This window comes from Psittacula echo (assembly GCF_963264785.1).
Source record: "Psittacula echo genome assembly, chromosome: 12".
NCBI lineage: Eukaryota > Metazoa > Chordata > Aves > Psittaciformes > Psittacidae > Psittacula > Psittacula echo.
The window spans coordinates 6561225-6583225 of NC_137747.1; the positions used below are offsets into that span (position 1 = coordinate 6561225).

General features: G+C 39.8%; 1 protein-coding gene across 6 annotated transcripts in view; it reads right to left on the reverse strand.

The window, feature by feature from the left end:
• PHF20 (PHD finger protein 20) overlaps window positions 1-22001 on the reverse strand; it is a 73974-nt gene that overhangs the window by 14445 nt on the left and 37528 nt on the right. For 4 of the 6 annotated variants that reach the window (XM_080627976.1, XM_080627978.1, XM_080627977.1 and 1 more), the window contains 10 exons: window positions 20884-21055; window positions 20591-20675; window positions 19774-19853; window positions 18287-18674; window positions 17773-17880; window positions 16713-16889; window positions 15765-15935; window positions 10290-10568; window positions 4173-4349; window positions 688-786 (listed from right to left, as the gene is read on the reverse strand). In XM_080627976.1, the coding sequence (XP_080484102.1) occupies window positions 688-786; window positions 4173-4349; window positions 10290-10568; window positions 15765-15935; window positions 16713-16889; window positions 17773-17880; window positions 18287-18674; window positions 19774-19853; window positions 20591-20675; window positions 20884-21055 (1736 nt within the window). The remainder of the gene's footprint in view (window positions 1-687; window positions 787-4172; window positions 4350-10289; window positions 10569-15764; window positions 15936-16712; window positions 16890-17772; window positions 17881-18286; window positions 18675-19773; window positions 19854-20590; window positions 20676-20883; window positions 21056-22001) is intronic. The other 2 variants (XM_080627980.1, XM_080627981.1) reach the window with 2 other exon arrangements.

A 22001-nucleotide genomic window follows, 5' to 3' on the forward strand; every position in this document is an offset into this window, starting at 1 on the left:
AAAAAGCTGCCATGCTTGATCTCTAAGCATTCCACTAGAGACATCTTCCAGAATCAACTGCCATCTCCAGAAGTGAAGAAGCCAATCACCAGTAACACCTGGGCCTAGATATGAACTTCAAAGTGTAAAGTGCCCCGAGGAAAGCATTCCCAAGCCTCTGTAGATAAAATCAACAGTGAAGACATGCTTCTACTACAACCCTATTACCACAGGTGGAACAGCATGCTAGGGGACATGACAGAGGGACACAGCATGAGTACAGACTTTAGATGAGGCTTTTACAGGAGCCCCAAAACTAACTTATATAACTGAGAACATCTGGTACACAGGGCGTTTGGTAGCAAATCCAGGGAATCTGCATCCTCTGTACTTATGTACAATTTGCATACAGGTGCATTTGCTAGTGAAAAGCCATGCTTAATGTTATTAATGCTTAACATCTATTTTAGAGTTAGATTTATTCTGTGCCATTACATGCACTACTGCAAGATGTCATCCAGCACTAATGGTGCAGCCCAACCAAGAAACAAATTATCTTGCAAATCACAATATTAACCACTTAATAATATTAGAACAGATTACAGAAGCATTATTCTCTGCAATGCTTACTCAAGAGCATGAAACTAAGTAACAGGCAAAACAAAACAACAAAGTTGTATTTCTCTACAGAAGAAAAAAGAGCTTTACCAGGCTTAGTTCTCTTTCTCTTTTTTTTCTTTTTCTTTGACTTGGACCTTCCATAGTCTTTGGATTTCCTTTCTTTGCTCTTCTCATGTTCTTTGACAGCTGAAATTAGACAACATTCCACCTTAAGCTGTGAGACACATACACACTGATTCTACTTAATTACTTTCTTAAAGACCTCCATGGTTTCTTTGGACAATCAGGGCCAGTTCACTGCAAAAAACAAACAGTAAGAAAACTTATCTGTAAGAATCCCCGGCTCCCACAATCGGAATGTGTTGGGTTAAGTCCTAATTTGACTGTCCCATAAGAAAATTACAATAGCATGTGTGAGAAATCAGTTGTACACTAATGCCCATTTACTACTTAGGTGCTTCAGAGACTATTAATAAAGAAATAGGGGAGATTTGTTATAACTGTTTTCTAAATTATTATGGCTGAACATTTCAGCTGCATTGTGACTGAAAGAACAAAGTCTGAAAGAACAAAACCCCAACCCCCCCCAAAGTCTAGTATGGCTCCTCAGTCAAGTATTTAGTTTTCATAGAAGATGAAGGAACAAGTGGTTCAGCTGGCTCTAACTGCAATCCTCTCATCACTCGTTCTTCATTCTACTTTTATGGGAATAAAACACCCCATAATTTTTAAATGATTGGGCAACAGGTTTCAATAAAGTCCATCCTCAAAGCATGCTTCCAGAGCCCTCGCCATCAAGTATATCCCTGCTGGGAGGTGACGTGCACACAAACCCTTGCTTTCTATATCCTAGCGTTTGTTCACAACTCCTGTCTTTCAGATTTAAGTCTCTACAGCAGAATTTGTAGATACTTACATGCTTCCTTAAATTATCCTGACTCAGCAGAGACTACAGATGCAATCATCAAATCTATTATGGAAGGATGCCTTGCATCTCAAAAGAGCTGTGCTCGCAGAGTGCTTGGCTGACTAAGCCACTCACCATCCCATTCAGAGACCTATTTCAATTTCTGAGTATTGTTACCAGAATAAGCACCTAACAACACTGTATTATAGGAAAGCTTCTCCTACAGAACACATTTAAGAACCCTAGGTGGTCACTCATGAAGCAAACCAGCAATACCGGTGTATTATGTTAACCTCTTTCATACACACCAATATTTAACTCCCCAGTTCACCATCTCAGCCTACATATTTCTAGTACAAACAGCTCATTCTGAGAAACTGGCAATCTCAGTCACATTTCCCCAGCTGGGATGAGCATGCAGGAGATGTGCAATGAGCTCCTCCTTGTGAGAGTCTTCAGCTCTGTATCTCCCCATCCTCTTAGTCCTTGAACAACATCTGCTACTTTGCCACTTGCACTCCTCTTTGCTGTCATTAGTGATGGCTGCTAAAGCTGCATTGCCAGCAGCCACATCAACTGCTGGCATTGCTGGCAACCTGCCCTACCAATGACATGTCCTTCAAAGGCAACATGACAGGCAGCACGAAAGACAAGCTTTATCCCCCCTCCATTACCATTTGGAGGGGAAAGAGGTTCATATTTAAGTCTCAGAACCTCCACCTTCTTTCTTTCCTTTATCCTCATCTCCTAGTCCTCCAGTGATCAGGATCCTCTGGGTACCATTTCCTGCTCCCTGCACACAGGGATGCAAGTGAATTCTGCCATTTTATTCTTCCAGAATGACACAGAGAAAATAACTAAAGTCAACATAAGCATGAAAATTTTGCATCTTTTCATTTGGAAACTGAGATTTGCATGCTCAGAACATTTGTTTTAACATATCTGAGAGCAGAGTACGCTATTTCAGTCACAATCAATGTATCTGTGATGAATATGACAAAAACCTGTCACTCTGTTCCACACTTTTCCCCCTTGAGCTTGCTGGCATGTTTAAAAATCTGGAAAAATCCCATTATTTGCAAATTTCTGTGTACAGCTGTCATCTTAACTGCACAACACAGCTAATGCAGGTTTCCTTAAACAATAAATCTGCAAAGAATGAGTATTATAAAAGGGACCTTCCAAACCCCCCTGAACTGAAGAAGCTTCCTGACTCAAGTGGCTTCTTGCGAACATTCTGAAGCCTAATGAATTCTCACTGAAAGAAGACCAGATAAGGAGGCTGGCCAGGTTTGGAGCATCTTCACAACTCCATGTGATCAGAGAGAAAGGTGAACTGCCCTATATGATCCTAAAAAGTCATCACAAAACAACTACGTTTTTAAAAAGGGGTTTTTGGCAAAACCAGTAAGAGACATAAGTCCTCTTCACCTCCCTGAATGGCAGAGTAATGAAGATCAGGAGGAGTACTCGATCACATCCTCCAATAGCACTATAAAAGCATGTTCTCATCTCTACATGTCATCCTCTCAAGCAAGTGTGAATTGAGAGGTGTGAGATGTCCCTGCCCATGGCAGGGGGGTTGGAAATAGGTGATCTTAAGGTCCTTTCCAACCCTAACTATTCTATGATTCTATAAACATCCCACTGCATCAGCCCAATGAGGAGACACTAATGGATCTCATTCAGACCTTCCTACAAGGGAAAGCAGCAAAGGATGCCCAAGAATAAAGAGAGGTGGTAAGTACTGACTGACCACTATGACCAACAGAACAATAGAGCAACAGGTAAGAGGTGATCCTCTCAAGACTATCTTCAGAACAACAATCACCTGTTACAGATAGAATAAGCCTAAGCTCAGATATTTTTGTGTTTTCCTCATCACTGTGACTCAATTCTCACCACGTATCCGAAGGAAACTGGTGATGCAGTAAATCTGGAAGTATGCTGGACAGTTTTCTATGTATTATTTATAAATAGATATTTAAATATATACATACATTACTTGTATATATGTGCATGTATACTTACACACACCCTGCCCATTATGGCTGTTACCCACCTATACTATAGTAGATTCCAGTATAAACATGGTTTACACTATACCACCGAATAAAGTCAGGAAGCAAAGTTCTTCAGAGATATTCAGTAGCAGTAAGTTTTCACTATCAGAAGTAGCCAAATGTTATGAAAAACCCAAAACTACAGAAGAAAAAACTGGATCATCCTGCTCCCCTCTCTTTTTTATTACATTTAAGTATCTCAAGTTCAGGATCACTTCCAATATTTAACGCTTTGGACAACCAAGAGTTTAACAGAATTAAGACTTGTCAAATAAGCAAGCAATAAGCAAGGATCTTTCACGCCCTTAAATACTTCAGTACTTTTACATCTTAAAACTATTACCCACTGCCTGGGAAGAATAAATCCCAATGCACATAGCAAGAAAACTTCAGTGAACCCCCTACATGGATTCTTCATTTGAAACTACAGCAAAGAAAGTGGCAAAACCCTGCTTACATTTTACACTGTACGCTCACTGAAAATTAGACGCTCAGGAAGAAAGTACACAGAACGTTTGCTATCAGTATTATCAGATCCTTACAGTGTTTAAAACCTTTCCTTTTCCAAGTTTAACTCTCTCAAGTCAGACTAAAAGGCGTACCAGTTCCAACTCTCTTTTCTTGAGGCTTCCGCAGTGATCTCACTACATGGTTCTTGGTTTGTTCTCTAAGAGGATGTCGGTGACTATTTAATGCACTTACAGGAGTCGAAGTTCTTCTCCTTTCTACTTTGTCACCTCTACATTGGGTACTCCTTAGGGCTATGTGTACAGAAGCATCTACAAAGAGAATAAAGACCAAGTCCAAGCTTTAAACACTTTCAAGATGCCAGTCTACTTCACCAGTAGTAGCTTTCATAGTCCATGTGGAGCGTTTCTGAGCAGACGCACTGCTCAACTTGCAATCCAAAGTCGATGTAAAGGCTAAAACTTGTACTGCTTTTATTGGTCTGGGAATTTTTCCACAAAAAAAAAGAAACAGAGGATGCAAATGCATTCCACAAAGCTCTACTCTTCCAGAACACTGCAGCTTTGAAGAAAGGTGGAAAGAGAAACAGTTCAGTTCAGCAGAGATACAGGTCAGGCAATTTTGTTATCAGTTTCTTTAAGAGAAAAGAAGCCCTGTTGATTTGATCAGAGGAATCAAAGCCTGTTCTCAAAGGCACGCTTTGTAATGAGACATGCAGAAGTGGTATAAAGCTCTGCACATCTAAGGAAGGGCAGCTTTAAAATCCATACCGCTGAAACAAGCAAGAATTCAGAATTACTATCTAATATTCATAAAAATCACAAGATACAAACATGGCTTTATCTGAGATTCATTTACTGTTAAGTCAAGTCAAACAGTTCCTATCGCCTAACTATGGCTAGCAACTCCTACTGAAAGACTCCTGGATATGGAAAAGGAAAGGTGAAGCTGACAAAAGCTACGGCTGCATGGCATTTAGGGCAGCCAAGCTGAACGAGACAAACACACTGCCACCCTGGAGTGTGACATTAAGCATTTTGGTCAGTGAGAGCCAGCAGCCACAGTGACAACTTACTAACTTTCATCAAGAACATCCAATTCTATCACCATAAGCATCTCAAAGGTTCAGTGGATACGAAAGACAACTTCCTTCTTGTCTGAAGACTTACGTGCCAGGCAGATTTTCACCTAAGACACCTCTAAATAATTCTGAGCAGTACCTGGCCATGACTGAAAACAGAAGGAAGAGTCCAAGAGAGCATACTTCAGAGAAGAAGTGGTATCCAATGCTCTGCCCTGGACAACATTTTAAGTTGAAGCTATAAGGCACGCTAAAACATGTCATTATGGAGCTTTCAGAATAAAGTGGATGCCTTCAGGCAAAAGAAACTCCAAGATTCAGAAATCTGGAGGCCATCAGGGCCATTCTTCCCTGATCCTCTCACTCTGATGCTGCATTAGAACTTAGGGAAAAACAGAAGTATAGGAGCTTCATAACTATTTCTGTAACCAGCTTGTTACCTTCTGGTCACCTGCCATAGTGCTTAACAGCAGCCACAACACAGAAATTTGACTAAACTCCAAATTTCCACACAAGGCACCTTTTATCCAGTCAGGCAACTGACAGTTGCTTTTCCCTATGTTCTTATTTACCTCAAGAGCTGCAGAATTTTAAGGAGCTGCCTGTTTTGCCCACAAGTATCAAAACCAGAAGATACTCCTTGATAAAGATACTGCAGTGTGTGTGTGGCCTTCTATTTTCAAGAGAACTAGCTTCTCTTCTTGCAGAAATAAGTATAAAAAGGGGTTTTTTTGTTGGTTTTGTTTAAAATATGGGTCTCTTTTTGTAGGACTTCTTGCTAACAGGATTTGCTCCTCTGAGAACTTCCACGATTCATGGGCTGAAGAAGACAGCATCAGTTCATACAGACAGAACTTCTTCCCATGGTACATGGTAGCTGAAAATGAAGATACTGCATAGGCTGTTTGGGAACCCCAGTGTGCCAACAAACCTTCCAAAATGCAAACTGTGTGCAGTAGTACCGGGCGAGAAGTCAGGTAAAGAAGCCTTTCTCAGGCTTTCCTGATTATCTACCACTGCGCATAGTTTCTAAACTATTTACAGAACATTACACCTCAGGGAGCCCAAAAATTACAATACAAAAACCTGTACAAACCAGACAAGCTTCATTTAGGCCTCTTAACTTCCCCTTCTCCAAATTTCATGAATTAGCATCTGAGGAACCCCACAACCACCTTGAGCCCACCAGTCTTTCAAAGAGCACAAGGCATCTGGGCTTCCCGTAAGCTGAGATCTGTACATGCAGACTCTTGGTAGAACAAAACCACATTTTATGTCCATAAGGGGTTTTTAGCTTTGCAAGACTGGATTTTTAGGAGATTTTTGCCAAGAATATGTCGCATCTTTTAAGACCCTGCAGTTCAGAAGATAATGCAGCTTTCACAGGAAGCAGAGACTGAACTCCCCAGTGCTGTGAATTAGGCAATATTCCCCATCCACAGCTGTGAGATCATGCGCTGAGAATATCCACTGGTATTTTTAAGACTGAAAGACCACATATCATCTTGACTTACAGCTGAAGCATTTCACACAGCCATCCTCCACAAACTAAATGCAGCCTTCTCAAGATAAGCTACAAAGACCATCAGTAATCCTGCAGAACACCGCGGGAGTTAATACAGAGCTGCACCTACTCCAGTGAGACACCCTGTGTTTGCAGGTCACCCATGCACATTCCAAGCCCAGCAGAGGCATCCCTCAGCCAATCTTAAAGAGGAAACAGGGAACCCCTCAAAGGATCACCCTGGAAACCACTAACACACATGTCAGAGGTTCACAAGTTAACAGCTATCAGCTGACAACTGGACATCTTAGATGTTTAACCTGCAAGTTTGACAGCCTGCTTCCTATACAAGCACAGGTACGATCTCATCAGTAACACAAGCCAAAGACCCCTTTATTCTTCACAAGTATTCCTGGCATTAAGACACTTACACGTTAACATGACATACTGTAACCAACTTTGAGTAGGCAGGACCTGTTATCAATGAGGTCACATACAGAAATGTAAGCCCACTGACAAAATCAGTTTTGTTTTTCTTTAATTCTCTTTTAAGGACTCCTCAATAAAACAGATTTTCTACAGTCTCTGAACTACAAACCACAGGTTTGCTGCTTTCTTTCCTCCCTCATGGAAAGAACAGCAGAGCCAAGTCTGGCAGCAACCTGTCAGACTGAGGCTGTCATTCTATACCTACATACCACGACTGCAGCCTAATACCACAGCACTTTTAAAGTCTCAAAACTAGCACTACTACATGGTTATAAGGCCTCCCCATAGCCTTCTCTTCTCCAGGCTGGAACCTGGCATAAGTTGCCTTTCAGATTTCAGAAGAACTGGACATCCATCTTCATTCCTATGTGCTGAAATTCTGATTTTAAGCATTACAAGAAAAAGGTTTTGCTGCTGTTCTGAATATTATTACATCATCTCCTAATGACAGTAATTACACCCATTACTTCAGGAACAGTAAGTATTTTCACTTTAAATCTAGCCAACAGTCCACCTCCACCATTTATTTATTTCATGTGTAGCAGAAACAGTAAGGAGCTGCAGAACACCAAAATGAAACTTTTGAGATAAGGACTTAAGCATGATAAAGCTTCTAAATCAAGACTATCTCCAGGCTTATGGAATAAAAAGACTCATCGTTTCTAAAGTTCTACGTGTTAGAAACTGCCCCCTTTTCTTAAGCACTACGCAACTTATCTAATATACTGAAATATAAGAAAGGGAAATTTGTACCAAAAGGTAAAATGATTCAAATATATTCACTTTGAACAGAAGATTTTTTGCTCACAAAGACTGTAAAGATGTACCATACTTAATGACGTATTCAAAAGCCTCCACTCTCACTAGGCAATACATCCGAACAGCCTTTTTAACAAGTGACATGTAGAAAGCCTTGCTCAGCAGGCTGTCATCCATTAAGATCAGAAGAGATGGCTGCAAAAGGACAGAACAGAACACAAAATCCAACAGCCTGAGAAGAGAAGACTGTGTGGGGACCTCATAGCAGCCTTCCAGTATCTGAAGGGGGGCTATAGGGATGCTGGGGATGGACTCTTCATTAGGGACTGTAGTGACAGGACAAGGGGTAACGGGTTAAAACTTAAACAGGGGAAGTTTAGACTGCATATAAGGAAGAAATTCTTTACTGTGAGGGTGGTGAGGCACTGGAATGGATTGCCCAGGGAAGTTGTGAATGCTCCATCCCTGGCAATGTTCAAGGCCAGGTTGGACAGAGCCTTGGGTGACATGGTTTAGTGTGAGGTGTCCTTGCCCATGGCAGGGCAGTTGGAACTGGATGATCTTAAGGTCTTTTCCAACCCTAGCTATTCTGTGATTCTATGACCTTATAAATCCCATTAGCTCTACTTTAGAATGTGCAATAACTCCACAACACCATTTAAAGGAATTGAGAACATACTGAGTTAAACCCTAAATGGCATTCAGTATCAGACATACGACTGATATATAATGACATTACTCTTTATTGATGAAGAAAACCTTACTGCAGTTCCAGCAGCAGGCTTTGACAGTAAAAGAGACTTGAGAACTTTACGGTCCACCTTCCACCTTGACACACTGTTCAACAGCCAGCACAACCCAAGGGCTTATTTACAAGGGTATTCTTTACATCATCAAAACAATCCAGGTTAAACGTATCTATCCACAAATAGGGAATGAAAGGGGTGTGTGCTTAGAATAAGGTTACAACTCAACACCATCAAGAATTTCTGCCAGCGCAGCCAAAATGATTACCTTAAACCAGTGTGCACTTGAGTGAATGGATAAATGAAAGGCTCAAGACCTTGAGTGACTCATCAGTTCATTCAAGACAATCACAGAACAGCTTCTCAAAGCAAAATAACTACGCAGTTACACAGAGCAGAAGTCTATGGAAAAGCACAACATGCAAGAAGCCCATTCTGATCACTGTGCAGGTGTTAGCAGCCATTCCTCAAAGCAGTCATCTCACACGTGTTTGTCAGAGCAGCACTTCAGTTTACCTAAGCTGCATGCAAAGCATAATACACACAAGCTGGCACATCCTAACGCATGTGAAGAACAATCTTCCTCTATCTAGTCAAACCTTATGCCTTTGCCTTACTGAAGTTACAGATGTAGTTTGGGTCTAGAAGTTTACATGCTGTAGTAGTGTGTTAAGTTATCTTGTTAGGAACAGGCAGTAGCACCTTAAATGAGAACACATTTGCTGGACACATCAGGAAAAGCAGATGTGAAGCAAAGCAAAGCTAGATACATTCTGCTGTAGTGACCTGTAGCGCAGTGAACTTGCAAGACTTTGAAATTCTCAAACAGAATATTAATGAAACATCAAAAGCAAAGACAAAACGCACCAGGGAACTGACCAAAGAGAAAGCTGGATTTGATAAAACAGGCTCAATCAGAAGACAAGAGATGACAATTTTTATGGACCTGCAGTACAAAGACAAGTCAGTCCACAAGAACAGAGTTTAGGCAGGTTATCAACACCACCTTGCAGCTCAAAACTAGACCTGCACTGCCACTCTGATGTTACACAGGACACCAGGAAGAAAAGCACTTCAGAGAATGAGACGTTGAAACAGAAGTTAGCATGATTCCTGAACATTGCAAAGCAGTTAGATCTTAAGCACTGATTTTTTCCCTAACCATTAAGTTTTTATCCATTTCCACCACCCACGAGTTGTGTGAGGATCTTTTCCAAGTACAGCTGTAGCAATTACATTTGTTTAATACTAGGACTTTCTTCCCCCACAGCTCTAGCAATGAAAATGGTAAATACTGCAGAAACTGGCAGTGGATTTCTGGTCAAGTATACTCTTCAAGTCAGACCATGAAATGTGAAGACTAAGTGAGAAATAGGAGAGAACTGGAGTTACTCAGATCATTTCCTTAATAACAGAAAAGTCAATTGCTACAAAGGAATAAGAGAAGCTGCATAGTTGGTTCATTACAGAACATGAGCTATATTTCTAAATGGGGGAACTTCTTCAGTTTTATCGATTCTAAAACATTTTTACAGGTATCATGCTGCTTTTCCACAAAGATGCTAAGATGTAGCCCTAAAGAGACTCCTTCAGCCCCAAATTTCTCCTCTTCTCTGCTTGCCCTGCCTACTGCTGCTGTTTAAAAAAAGGAAGAGATCAGCAACATACTTACACAATGAACCAGCCGCGCTCCGTCCTCTTTTTGACCTTTCTTGATTAGCTTTTTCAGAAGCCAAAGAAGCTCTGGTTTGAATATTTCTTTTTACAGGGTTCTGCTGTGATTCTGCAGCCTTCTCCACTCCATGAAAGTATTTCATGTGATAATGCAATAACTTGGCTTTGCGGAAGGATTTTGAACAGTCCAAGAACTTGCATCTAAACTTGTGATCTTGATCAATAGTTGCAGGTTTTTTTGATGCAAGAAAATCTGTTCTCCTACAAGGTTTTGTTACTGTAAGAACAAAACAGATAAATTCCCCCATGCATTTGCTATATTTATCAAATGGTTTCCTAAACTTAAAACAATGAAAAGAAAGGTTAAGAAATGGGCATGCATTAAAACATGTTAGCCACAAAATGCTAAAAAGGAAGTTTTAATGCTGTATCTGCCTTTAAGCTCAATAGCTTTGAAGGGAAAACTCTGCCCTACTGTGCTCTTAAAAACTGTTATAACAGCAGTGCTTTTGTCGAAGAGTTACTATTAGAAAATCGTATTTTGCTTCCATGAGTCCCTTGCCCAACTGCTAATGTCACTGTAATATAGTGCTAACGTCACTGTAATATAGTGCTAATACAGATATGAAACTGAATTACACAGAGATTGTGCCTTTAGTCAGAATGCTGAAGGTTATGTCCTATCAAGCATTTATTTAATTGTTTAAAACTGTTCACATCTTTGGTGAAAGCGCTTTCCAAGGAAAACAGTTCTGTTTCTTTGTTCACAAATATTCTGCTATTTGCTTTCCTTCTCCTACCACCAAAGTCCGGTTACTTCCAAGAACGACGGAAGCAGTATGTCAGGACTGCATTTCTCAAGTAAAACTGAAGTTTATTTCAATTTTCAAGCAGCAATTGAAGACTGAAACTAAGGAACAGGAAAATTGCCTGCATCTGTTCCAAAATGTCCCCTATGAGCTACAGTTGGTTTCTCAAAGAAAAAGGCAAACTGAAGAATACTTTCAGGTACCTGGTGCACCGGGCACTGCCGTGCAAGCCAGGCCCATACCTAAACGTGACCTGGTGAAATCTTACTTCTCTTCCAGCACTTCAGAAACTTTTCATTCATGCTTTTGCCAAGAAATACATAAAAATCCCCACTTTGAACTATGACTACATCAGATTACTGTCACCAGTATCTGGACCTAATACAACAGAGGAGAGGCAGCCATTTGGAAACACACAAATATACAGTGATCCAGGCAATCATCCATCACTAATACACACAGCATCAAAGAATCCCTCCCCAACTACAGACAATGGAAAGAAGGTGTCATTTCTTACAAAACAGCTTTCAAGTGTAAGTTTTCCATTTGTTTTGCCAGTACTCAAATATTACTTCCATATTAACAAGTATTTTCAAGCTTTGAGAACTGCTTAAAGCTAAAACCCAAACTGAGCAACAGTGATGCAAAACTGAAGGTATGTGGCACATGAATTAAGACATTCTATCAGAAACATGTGCAAAGAAGGAACACAAAAGGACCTAGAAACATCACAAACAAGAGTAAGTGAAGAGGAAGACTTTCCACAAGTGCACATGTGCAGGAATGCACTGAATGGGAATGCTAAAGGTAATGTCAATACAATCTTGGGGTTTAGAACAGCACGGCTTGGTCAGAAGTTTTCAGCATGCAGCAACAAAAATGGTGTTACTGAGCTGCATACTTAAAGGTTACATCACAGGGAAGAAAAGCATCCTGGACAGCGGTATCTGAAGCACACTCAGCTTTTAAGTACTGTGTTATGACAACAAAATAACACTTGAAGTCATTCGTAGAGAAAAACAAGCAATGGTACTGTGGAGGCTGATGCACAGGGAAGGATTAACAAGTCATACACACAGACTGGTTAAAAAAGAACATTCACTTAATTTTGAGAACAGTAAAAATGAAGACACTGCTGTTGGGTGTTTCACAAAGGTAACAACAAGGTGAAAGACATTTTGGCATAGCCACATTAAGAACATGCTGACAGCGATGCTGCCTCAAGCAATTATGGTAAAAAGACTGCAACAAAGCCAGACAACAGGATCACATTTGCTGAATGACAAAGTTTGCCAATACCAAAATTGAAACATGTCCTATACCATTAAAAGTTGCATTTATGAAGAATGAGAAAGTGTTTCAGGAATGGTCAAGTGAAGTGGCCCCGGGGTTTAGTGAAGGCAACTGCAGAAGGTTCTCCTGCCCATAAAGCTAAAAACCAGGATTCAGGACAGCGAGAGAGAACTTGTTTCTATTTAATAACTAATACGAAGATTGGAAAAGACTGGAAAACTTCACTGCAACAGAATTGGGTAATGGGGTCCGAAAATCATTTAGCCAAAAAACATGACAAAGATGACAAGGAAACCCATTACAGCATCACACAACTATTGTGAGACCCTGTATCCAAGCTCAGAACAAGTCCCCTCCATTGAGATGGACAAATTCCAGAGAAGATACAGGGAATGGCTTCTAACTGATGAGCTACAAGCTGGAAGAAGAGTACAACATCACCTTAGCTGAAGCTTAGAAACAGAGGTAACCATATACGGGGTAGCGGGAAGCAAAGCAGACAAAAGCTCATTGCAACATACAAAGGCATCTATTCAGAGTAACAAAAACTGACAATCCCCCAGTCTGAAGCAAAGTTTAGTTATTACCATCACCACACGTTTGGGGGCATCTTCCTCCTTTACAAGCAGCACAACAGAGCTTCCTGCTGCCAGGGCACAGCAGGAAGCTCCAAGGAGAGGCTCTGAAGAGCCTGTGCTCCCAGCCAATGCTCAGAGGCCAACTCACTACACCAGCATCCAAAGGGGAGAACTTCCACCCCTGCACATGTGCACAATTTTTGTTCACAACACATGGTACTAAAACTGGTTTCTATGGGGAGAAAATTTTGTTCTATTAGCTTCAAATTTTCAGTCACTTGCCTTTCCAGAGGAGCTTGGTGGGTGTCTTCTCCAAGTATAAAGTTAATGATAGACCTACCACCTCTTCTTTCTTCTATGTTTATAACCCAAATGAAAACTCCTCACTTGGCATTCAATTAGGCATTACAATATTAAGTAGAGCCTCAAGGTCAAACAAGCAAAGGAGAAAAAATCCCCATCTCTTCTGTGTTCAAAGAAGCCTCTTGCTTCTCATTGTGCTGTACTATCAAGGTCTGAGCTATAACCACATCAAGCAGTAAGCTTATAGTAAAATGTCACCATGTGAAGCTTCCGAATCCACAAGAGACCTCCCCACATACACAAGCTCAACCTATGTTAGAAAACAGATGTCCTTACAGAAGGCATTTTTTCATAGTATTTGATCACTAACCCCAAAGCTTTGTGATTACACACAAGTAAAATCATCTTTATTCTTGAGAATATTCCATGATGACTTCTGGATTATTTTACAAAGGCAATGGCAACAGATGCTTTCTTAACACAGCATTAACTGCTTAGAAGAACATCTGTGATCATTAACACAGTTTTTCTATGCTGTTAATACAGTGTGCTCTTTCAGAAAAACCCAAGATTTACCATTCCCCAAATTCCCAGACCTTATCAAAGCTGTGCTTTGTCGATCTGCAGCTCAATGGGTACCTTCAAAAGCTTACACAAAGATAAGCGTCATCTTAAAAATGCTATACTTCAAGCTGAAAATCTTCTGGAATTTACAAAACAAAAGGCTGAACGCCTGTCAACTCAAAAAACCTCGCTTTAAGAAATGGAGTGAGTTTATCATGAAAGGTCATTGAAGTTAAAAGTTTTCTATCATGCTGGTTTTCCACATAAAGTATACCCAAAAGGTGACTCTTCACCGCAGCGGAGAGCTTTGCCATACCTTCTCTTCTATTAAATAGTTGTCTCAAAAGTGAGTATTTTCAGCCACACTCAATATTCTTTCAATTTTCAGAACTGCTACAATCTGCTGCATCTCTTGTAAGAGTTGTGTCTAAGGTGCAAGTCCTGCACACTTCACCTCAAAGCAGTTCAGTTCACTGTACCTGTTTGGAGCCAGACCTGTACCTGCAAAGCTCGCATGCCAACAGCTTGAGTCACAACAGCCACCACTCTTTCTAGTTGCCTGAAGCACAAGATTCCAATAGAGTCAAGAATCATATACTCAGAGCTAACACAGAGAGTAACGGCATTTCCTTGCTATTGGGAGAGGTTAACATTCTGCTCAGGAACAACCAACCAACAGTGGTTTTGCCTTCATGAGCCAAAACAAGCTACAGCCCATCAGTTAAAAAAGGTAAACCCAGAAGTACTTTACAGACTGACAAGGACACAGCATCCTGACTAACAAAAAGCTACTGCAGCCACTCTATCTTTTATACTCACTGCCAGAACACAGGGAAGGAAAAGGTATGGCCCCAACACACACCAACTGAAAAGGCTCTGAATATACCATAGTTAAAATACAGGAGGGTATTTCATCAGCCTGCTTAGGAAGGACAGCAAGATCAAAATAGCTCCAAGCTGTAAATATGAGAAGACCGTTCCATCCAATCTAAGCAAAGGAGAAGAAGCAAATTCCCTCCTGCACAGAAGGTACACATCAATGGCAAAGAGGGAGGGTGTTTTATTTGTACAACTACACGAGAGTGGGTGAAAGCACGTGCAAGCAGGAGAGCAAATCTGGAATAACCAAACAACATCATGACAGCCAGCACACATAGATTAGCAATGCTGAGTAACTGTAAGCCCCTGTAAATGTGCTGCTCCACTTGAAACTAAGCTTCTTTGATAAAGCACAAACCAAGCAGTTTGTAGTTCAAGCTTCCCCAGCTAGCTGCAGATATAAGTGTTGAAGTTACAAGAAATAATCACAGGACAGCACTATGTTTTGGCATCTTTACTATCTGTATAGGAAATTTGAATTTGAAAAAGCAAGGTAAGCACACACCCCAGCTAAGAGAAGACAGAATTCTATACATTACTAAGTCAGATACTGCAGTGATTGAACCATTTCATAAAGTTGCACTAAAACCTCTGAATAGTCTAAGGCTCAAGTATAACAGAAGCCAAAACATGAGGATATAGAAATACACAATCAGGATTACCAAACATTAATGCTTCCACATATGTGCAGCACAGAAATGATAGAAGAACCTGCTCTTTTAAGATGTTAGTTCAACTTAATCCAGAATGACAAACATTGAATTATAACCTGAAAACAAGCATTTGTTAATGTCATCATTCACATGCTAAAAATATTCCACCCAGTCATTTAAAAATTACGATTTCTACTTTTTGGAAGATCACTGTCAAACTGCAGAGCGTAAGACCAAAACTGACTCCATAGGGAAGAAAAATAAGCATTTTCCCCCATGGTTACCATTGCAGTAACACACATTTTTGTTAGTGACACTTGTACAAGCACAAAACACCTGGCAGCAGCTGCCTTAAGAAACGCATCAATATTAAGTATGAAATCAAAATTTGAACCTGGAGCAGCAGAAGGTTCTTGAGTTACAGTTACAGAGGAAGACTCAGCGTCTTCAACCTTCTCTTCCTGTAAACTGGCATCTGTGCTGGGTGCTGTGGTATGTGATGTGTTTCCGGGAGAACCTTGTTCACTGAAACTTTGGTCAGATTCAACAGGAATTTCTAACTGGACTAGAATGGAAAAGAAACATTTCACTGAGTAAAATACACACAAAGGCATATTACTGAACACTGATGTATGTGTTCATCACATTACAGTGGAGACAAACAGTCATCCACGCTCAGATGCTTGCTGTTGTATTAACACAAAATAAGTTTTTAACAGCACAGCTACTTGTAGCAACCCTCTAAATTTAGAGCTCCTTAGAAACACACAGGCTAACTCTTTATGGCCCAAAATGGGATAGGTCTCCTCAAATCATTATCAGAGCTCTCCCTGAAAGGGAAAGGTAGTGAAGCACTGGGCATCTCCACCCAGTCTAAGAATAAAAGCATCCTGTTTGAGGTTGAACAAGAGGATTAAACTGTAAGCTTAGCATTTGGGTTACTGCTTCAATCTCACAGTGTGAAAACTTTGTAATTACTTCATTTTCACAAGCATAATCTGCATCCTTAAAAAAACCCCAAAAAAACACCACCACCAAACAAACTACCACATTTCCTTTAAGTTATTTTACAGCCTATGGAGCTCTCCCCTTTTGCAAGGCGTTATCTCTCTACTGGAAGAGCTCCCACCATGCAAGGGGAATACTAAGGTTACTGATGGGAGAGAGAATCAAAAGCAAAAGGCAACCAGGGCTGCACAGAAAGATACAAACTTGAGTTTTCTCTGCACTGCTGATGTAACCAGGTTTCAGTTGCAGCTAAAGAGCCTGCAGGATACACAAGTAAAACTATCATGCTTGCAACTAGATGACTGCCACCAGAGTGTACCAGGAAGCTGCTTACCCTTCTCAGGCTCCTTTTGGTCAGATACTGCATCTTTCCAAGGCTGAATTTCTGTTGAAGTTGTGACATGATCTGTATTTAAAATCTCTTGGCTAATACCAGATGAGAGTCTTGAAGATCGCCTCCTGATCTGGTCTTTTTCAGGGTTATCTGAAGAGTTCTTCAATTTATCCTGAGCTGGAACAGACAAATGTAATGGTACCATGCAGTTACATGATTACTAAATAGCTCACAAGCAAACTTTAAAGATCTTCCAGTGGCAGTTTGAAAATGTATTTAAGGACTGAGGATAACAGCAAAAGCTATACAGCCCTGGTGATTAGACCTCTCCATAAAAGCTACAATCATATTAACAGTTATGTTAAAGGTCCCTCAACATCTCTTTTAGAAACAGATCTGAAGTAAGAATACAGATCAGTATCTTTTGCTAAAACATTGCTTTAAACAGCAATTGTCCCACTGACATTAGTAATACAGTAAGTTAGATGGGACAATTCAGACAAAAACCAACTTTGACTCCATGCACACTGAAGTTTTAACATTTGTGGACCTAAGGAAGGGAAGGACAGCTTTCTTCAGATCTTCGCCACTAATATAATTGTCTTTCCTCATCAACACACTCAAGTTCAACATCACTACAAAGTATACAAAGATAAAGTAAAGACTGTTAGACTGCACTGACATGGAAATGTACCTAGCATTAAAGTCTCTTTGCTAAGCAACGTGGTAAATCCTCCATCTAGTAATTAAAGTTTCTGTAACTAGAAAAAGGCTTTTATAATCTTCTATGTATTGCAATATAATCACTGCCTCTCCTTCCGCATCAAGATTCACAGCTTGTGGCTCCTTTATACAAACCCAGCTTCCAAAACTTAGGAGGAAATTCCAGCACAATGATGCTGTATACAAATGACCAATGGAAGAAGAACAGGTGATGCATTTCAGCCACTGCATGTATCACAGTTCAAGGTTAGTACTACAGACTTTTTCCCACTCCACTTAAGCTTCAGGAACTTGTACGTACAAATACTGTGAGAGCTGAACACCAAAAAATACTTACACAAATTCTTTTCAATCCTGGGGCGCTTTGATGGAATTTCACCTCCTTTAGGTATTTTCCGACGTCTTAACTCCAAAGTGATGGGCTGCAGCGTCTGAGAACTTTGCTCTACATATTTAGACAGAGAACAAAAATTGACTGGATGAGAAGCTGTGAATCTGCAAAACAAACTCCTAAGCATCACAGCTTACAATACTGGACTTGCATAAAGAGTTTCACCTGGCTTTCCAAAGGCTACATATTAGCATTTAATCCTGTTGCAGACATGGTTTATAATACATAAAGAGAAGATTATTTGCCTAAATGTAATCTCTGACCAAACCACTGAAGCTCCAAACGTGTCTGACAAGGATGCTCTCAGCTGTCCTAACCAAGCCTGAACAAAGATGAGTTTAAACATTTCTGTAAGTTTCTAGAGAGTGAGGCTGTGAAAGAGCAAGATACTTCTTGTTCCTCTAGGTAAGTTTACAAGGGTTCTGATACATAGCCTAAACATTTATGTTTAGATACATACCCGTTGGAGGAGTTACTGGCGGTCTTCCACGTTTTCGTTTAGTTTCTTTCACATTTTCTTGTGGACTCTTTACGTTGTCATTCTCAGGCTTCTTCTCAATTTGTGTATCTATTGAATATTCCATATCATTCTCTGATATATTCTCCTTATCTTCTTTTCCATTCTTAGATATATTCTTTTCCGAGACCTTGCCTTTTTCTGAAATACCTATCAATTTTCCTTCTTTATCCGGTTGCTTAACTCTTTTCTCAGTCTTTAATGTCTTTTCATCCTTGTCTTTCTTTGCATTACCTGTTGCTTTCCTCTGATCTTTAAATTTCTCCTGCTTTTCAGGAGATGATGGAATTTCATTACCTCTTTCCTTAGGCTTAGCATTACCCACAATATTCTAGAATAAAGAGAACATAGGAAAATTAACTTACTGCAATCTCAGAGTCCTCCCTCACCTTTGCATTTAGCAGACTCGCATCCTTGTCCATTTTTTCACAGGACAAAAGCACATACTCTATTGTAAACCACAGATTAAAATTTAGAGGCACTTGAACTGTTCAAGGACCAATGCAGCTTTCACAGGACACTGCAAGAGATTCAGATTCAATCTTTTCACAACTCAATGGCAAAGAGATTTGCTGTTTCATTGCTGTCATGTGCCTCAGGTTTCATCAGTTGTGCTGCTCACAGAACCATCCAATTTGAAGCAGGTAAGTGGTATTGGAACACTCATGAACCATCCTAATCAAGTTATTCTCAAGAAACTAAACCATAAATACAGTATGTCTGAATTGTCTCTTGAATTGCCTCGATATTCCTGAACTCTTAGAAGCTGTGTGTCCTTGCATAAATGCATCCAGAGCGCAAGTCATCGGCATTTACCACGACTCTTCAATATAGCGTGCTACACCCTCTATACAGGAACAGACCAACACTGACATTAAAGAACAACCAGCTTATACTGCTGCCTTCAGAAATCAGGTGGTCTGGGCCTCTCTCCTACTGATGAACAGGAACAAGACACTTCCCATTCACTGCCAGCATGCTGCTGTATCTGTACTGTACCTGAATCCACACCTTAAGTAACTCACACTCACCACTGAATCTTGAGCTTTGCAGCGGCTCAAGTACTTTTAAGCTTTATTTCTGATTGTGTAACCAGAGCTCCCTAGGGAATTCTCTCTTTATGTTTTTTATGCTGAAGAAGAGAATAAAATGTTTTAACACAACTTATCTCTTGGGTTAAGAGAAATCTTCCCAGACAGCTGTTAAATGAAGAAAACAAAGTCTTTTCAAAACCTACCTAAAGCTATGAAGAAACATGAGACTCCCTAAAAGGAGAGAGGAAAGACAAAATATTTTGCCTTTCTTATGCACAATATTTAAGATTCTTCAACTTCATGTAGTTAAGGTTAAATATGGTAGAACTATTTCTCAACCAGGCACAACATTCAATTCAACTCAGAATATTCCAGTAGCAAACACACAATACTTACCTGATCTTTGGAAATAGCTTTGACATGAATGTTTTTGACAGTCTGAACTACACCATCATAAAACTTCACAGTGTATGTACCTAAAATTTGAAAACAAGAGCTTGAGGATCAGAAGCTATTTAACAGAGCATTTGCTAACAGCTTCAATACTCTAGCTTTATCTTTAGTTACAGATAAAAGCTGCCTTATCTGTGTTGTTAGAAACTTCAACAGTAGAGGTCTTATCACAAGCCAGGTAAGGGCAAAACTGACATTATGAAAAACCCAATTCTGGTCAGCATAAAGATGCATGTCTAAACTTAGTGTTGCTCCTTTGATACACCTGCCTCACAAATAGCTTCGGGGGAATATTCCAACAGATAATTACAGACTTTTTCTTCTTAATCGTATAATATACAATCTAAAGAAAGCACAGCACGAGAACAAGTTCTTCATGATTCCTTACTGATATAAAAAAGAAGGATGAGGAGAAGCATGACTGTGCTGTTTTTTGCATTCGTAAAGGGGTTTTGCAGCTCTGACACCAGTTTTACTGCAATTACATGTATCTCTTGACAATAAACTCCAGAAGAAACAGCTTTTCCCAAATATATACTTAAAGCAATTACTGACACAGCAGAAAGTTCTTTTATGTCAGAAAACGAATGAGAGGTTAGGTTAAAAAAATCTGATGGCAGACTAAAAACCACAATTGAAAATAAAGCTTTTCACAGCAGTTTTCTGTCTGCTGTACTACCTCTCCACCTTCACAAAAGGTTAGAATGCAATCAGAAACGCATTACTAACGAGCATAACAAAACAAGAAGTGACTCCTTACCATCTTTGTTAACAGAAGTAACTTTGGCTGGATAGAAGCGACAATCAGACCAGCATGCCAACACCTGATCATTTATATGAAATCCCTACAAGACAGAAGTGTTTTCATCTGAGAATTACTGAAACCTATAACTTCATTAAAACATTTAAATTGTTCGTTTTCCAATACTTAGAATAGATCGTAAAACTCATGGAGCAAGCAACACAGCAACAGTGAAGCATTTTAATGGTCATAATTCATACAACTGCATATTAAATTGTTACACACTCAAATGTCCTCTATTTTCTACTTACTGCACAACCTTCTTCCTCCTGTAATCCTTCTTTTCTTAACTGTATTTTCTCTAAGGGACGCAAATAAGGACTGTCCCAACAAAACCATTCATCATATCTATGGTTCCAGCGTTTGAAATGGATAAGCACTTTTCCTTCTTCATAATCAATTTCTTCAATGTGAGCTGGATACCTGGTCAAAAGGTAGATTAAAATATTTCAATCAAGGTAAGTGGCCTCAGGCACTTAACTACAGCACAAAACATTATACAGATGGAGCCTTCTGCATGATCAAAAGCAAAATATCTGAAGATCTGCTTCATCAGGTGCTATGGGAGCAGAGTAACTACACTTAACCTTTAGTTTTGACTATCTTAATATTATTTGATTTATAACTTGTGTAAGGAATAAAGATACTACAAAACGATTAAGCTCAGCACACGACAAATCCCAAAGTGAACAGGCAAACACTGGCTGCAGGAAGAGGAAACAACCGAGTTCTTAGTCTGGGATGGAAAAAATGTAACTAGAGATCAGGAAGTCAGAAAAACCTTCCCTACACCTAGAAATTCCACATATTAGAAAAAAATGACAGCTCCAGCTCCCTCTTACCAAGAATAACACCTGGAATACACTCACTTCTCTGAGGCATCGATCAACAGGCATCATAAATCATCTTCCCAGTGTAACTGCAAAAGCCCAGCAGGCACACTAAAGCTCATTTAAGTTTTATATTCTCAAAGTTAAACTTCATCTGCAAAGTCCTGGGAATTTTAAATAAAAATGCCTCAGTATTTTACAAATACAGGAATCTGAGATGCTTCAGATCAAGTTGTTTCTAATCAGGAACACCTTAAAACCTCTGCATTTCTTTAATTGCATTGGTAATTTCTTGACTTCAGAGAGTATTTCAGAATCGTAGCGTATTTCACTATCCCAACTGAAGGTAACATCCCAAATATTGATGTTTTCCCCTCTGCAATAATAGTGCCAGGAGAAAATCTTCTTGTCAGTGTTTTCAGTTATTTGTGGAGGAAAGGCAATGCCCCATTGCGCTCCTGAACAAAGGGCTGCAGAAAAAACCAAAATCAAACAACAAACAAATCCACAAGTATTCTTTACCTGATAAATCACATTTA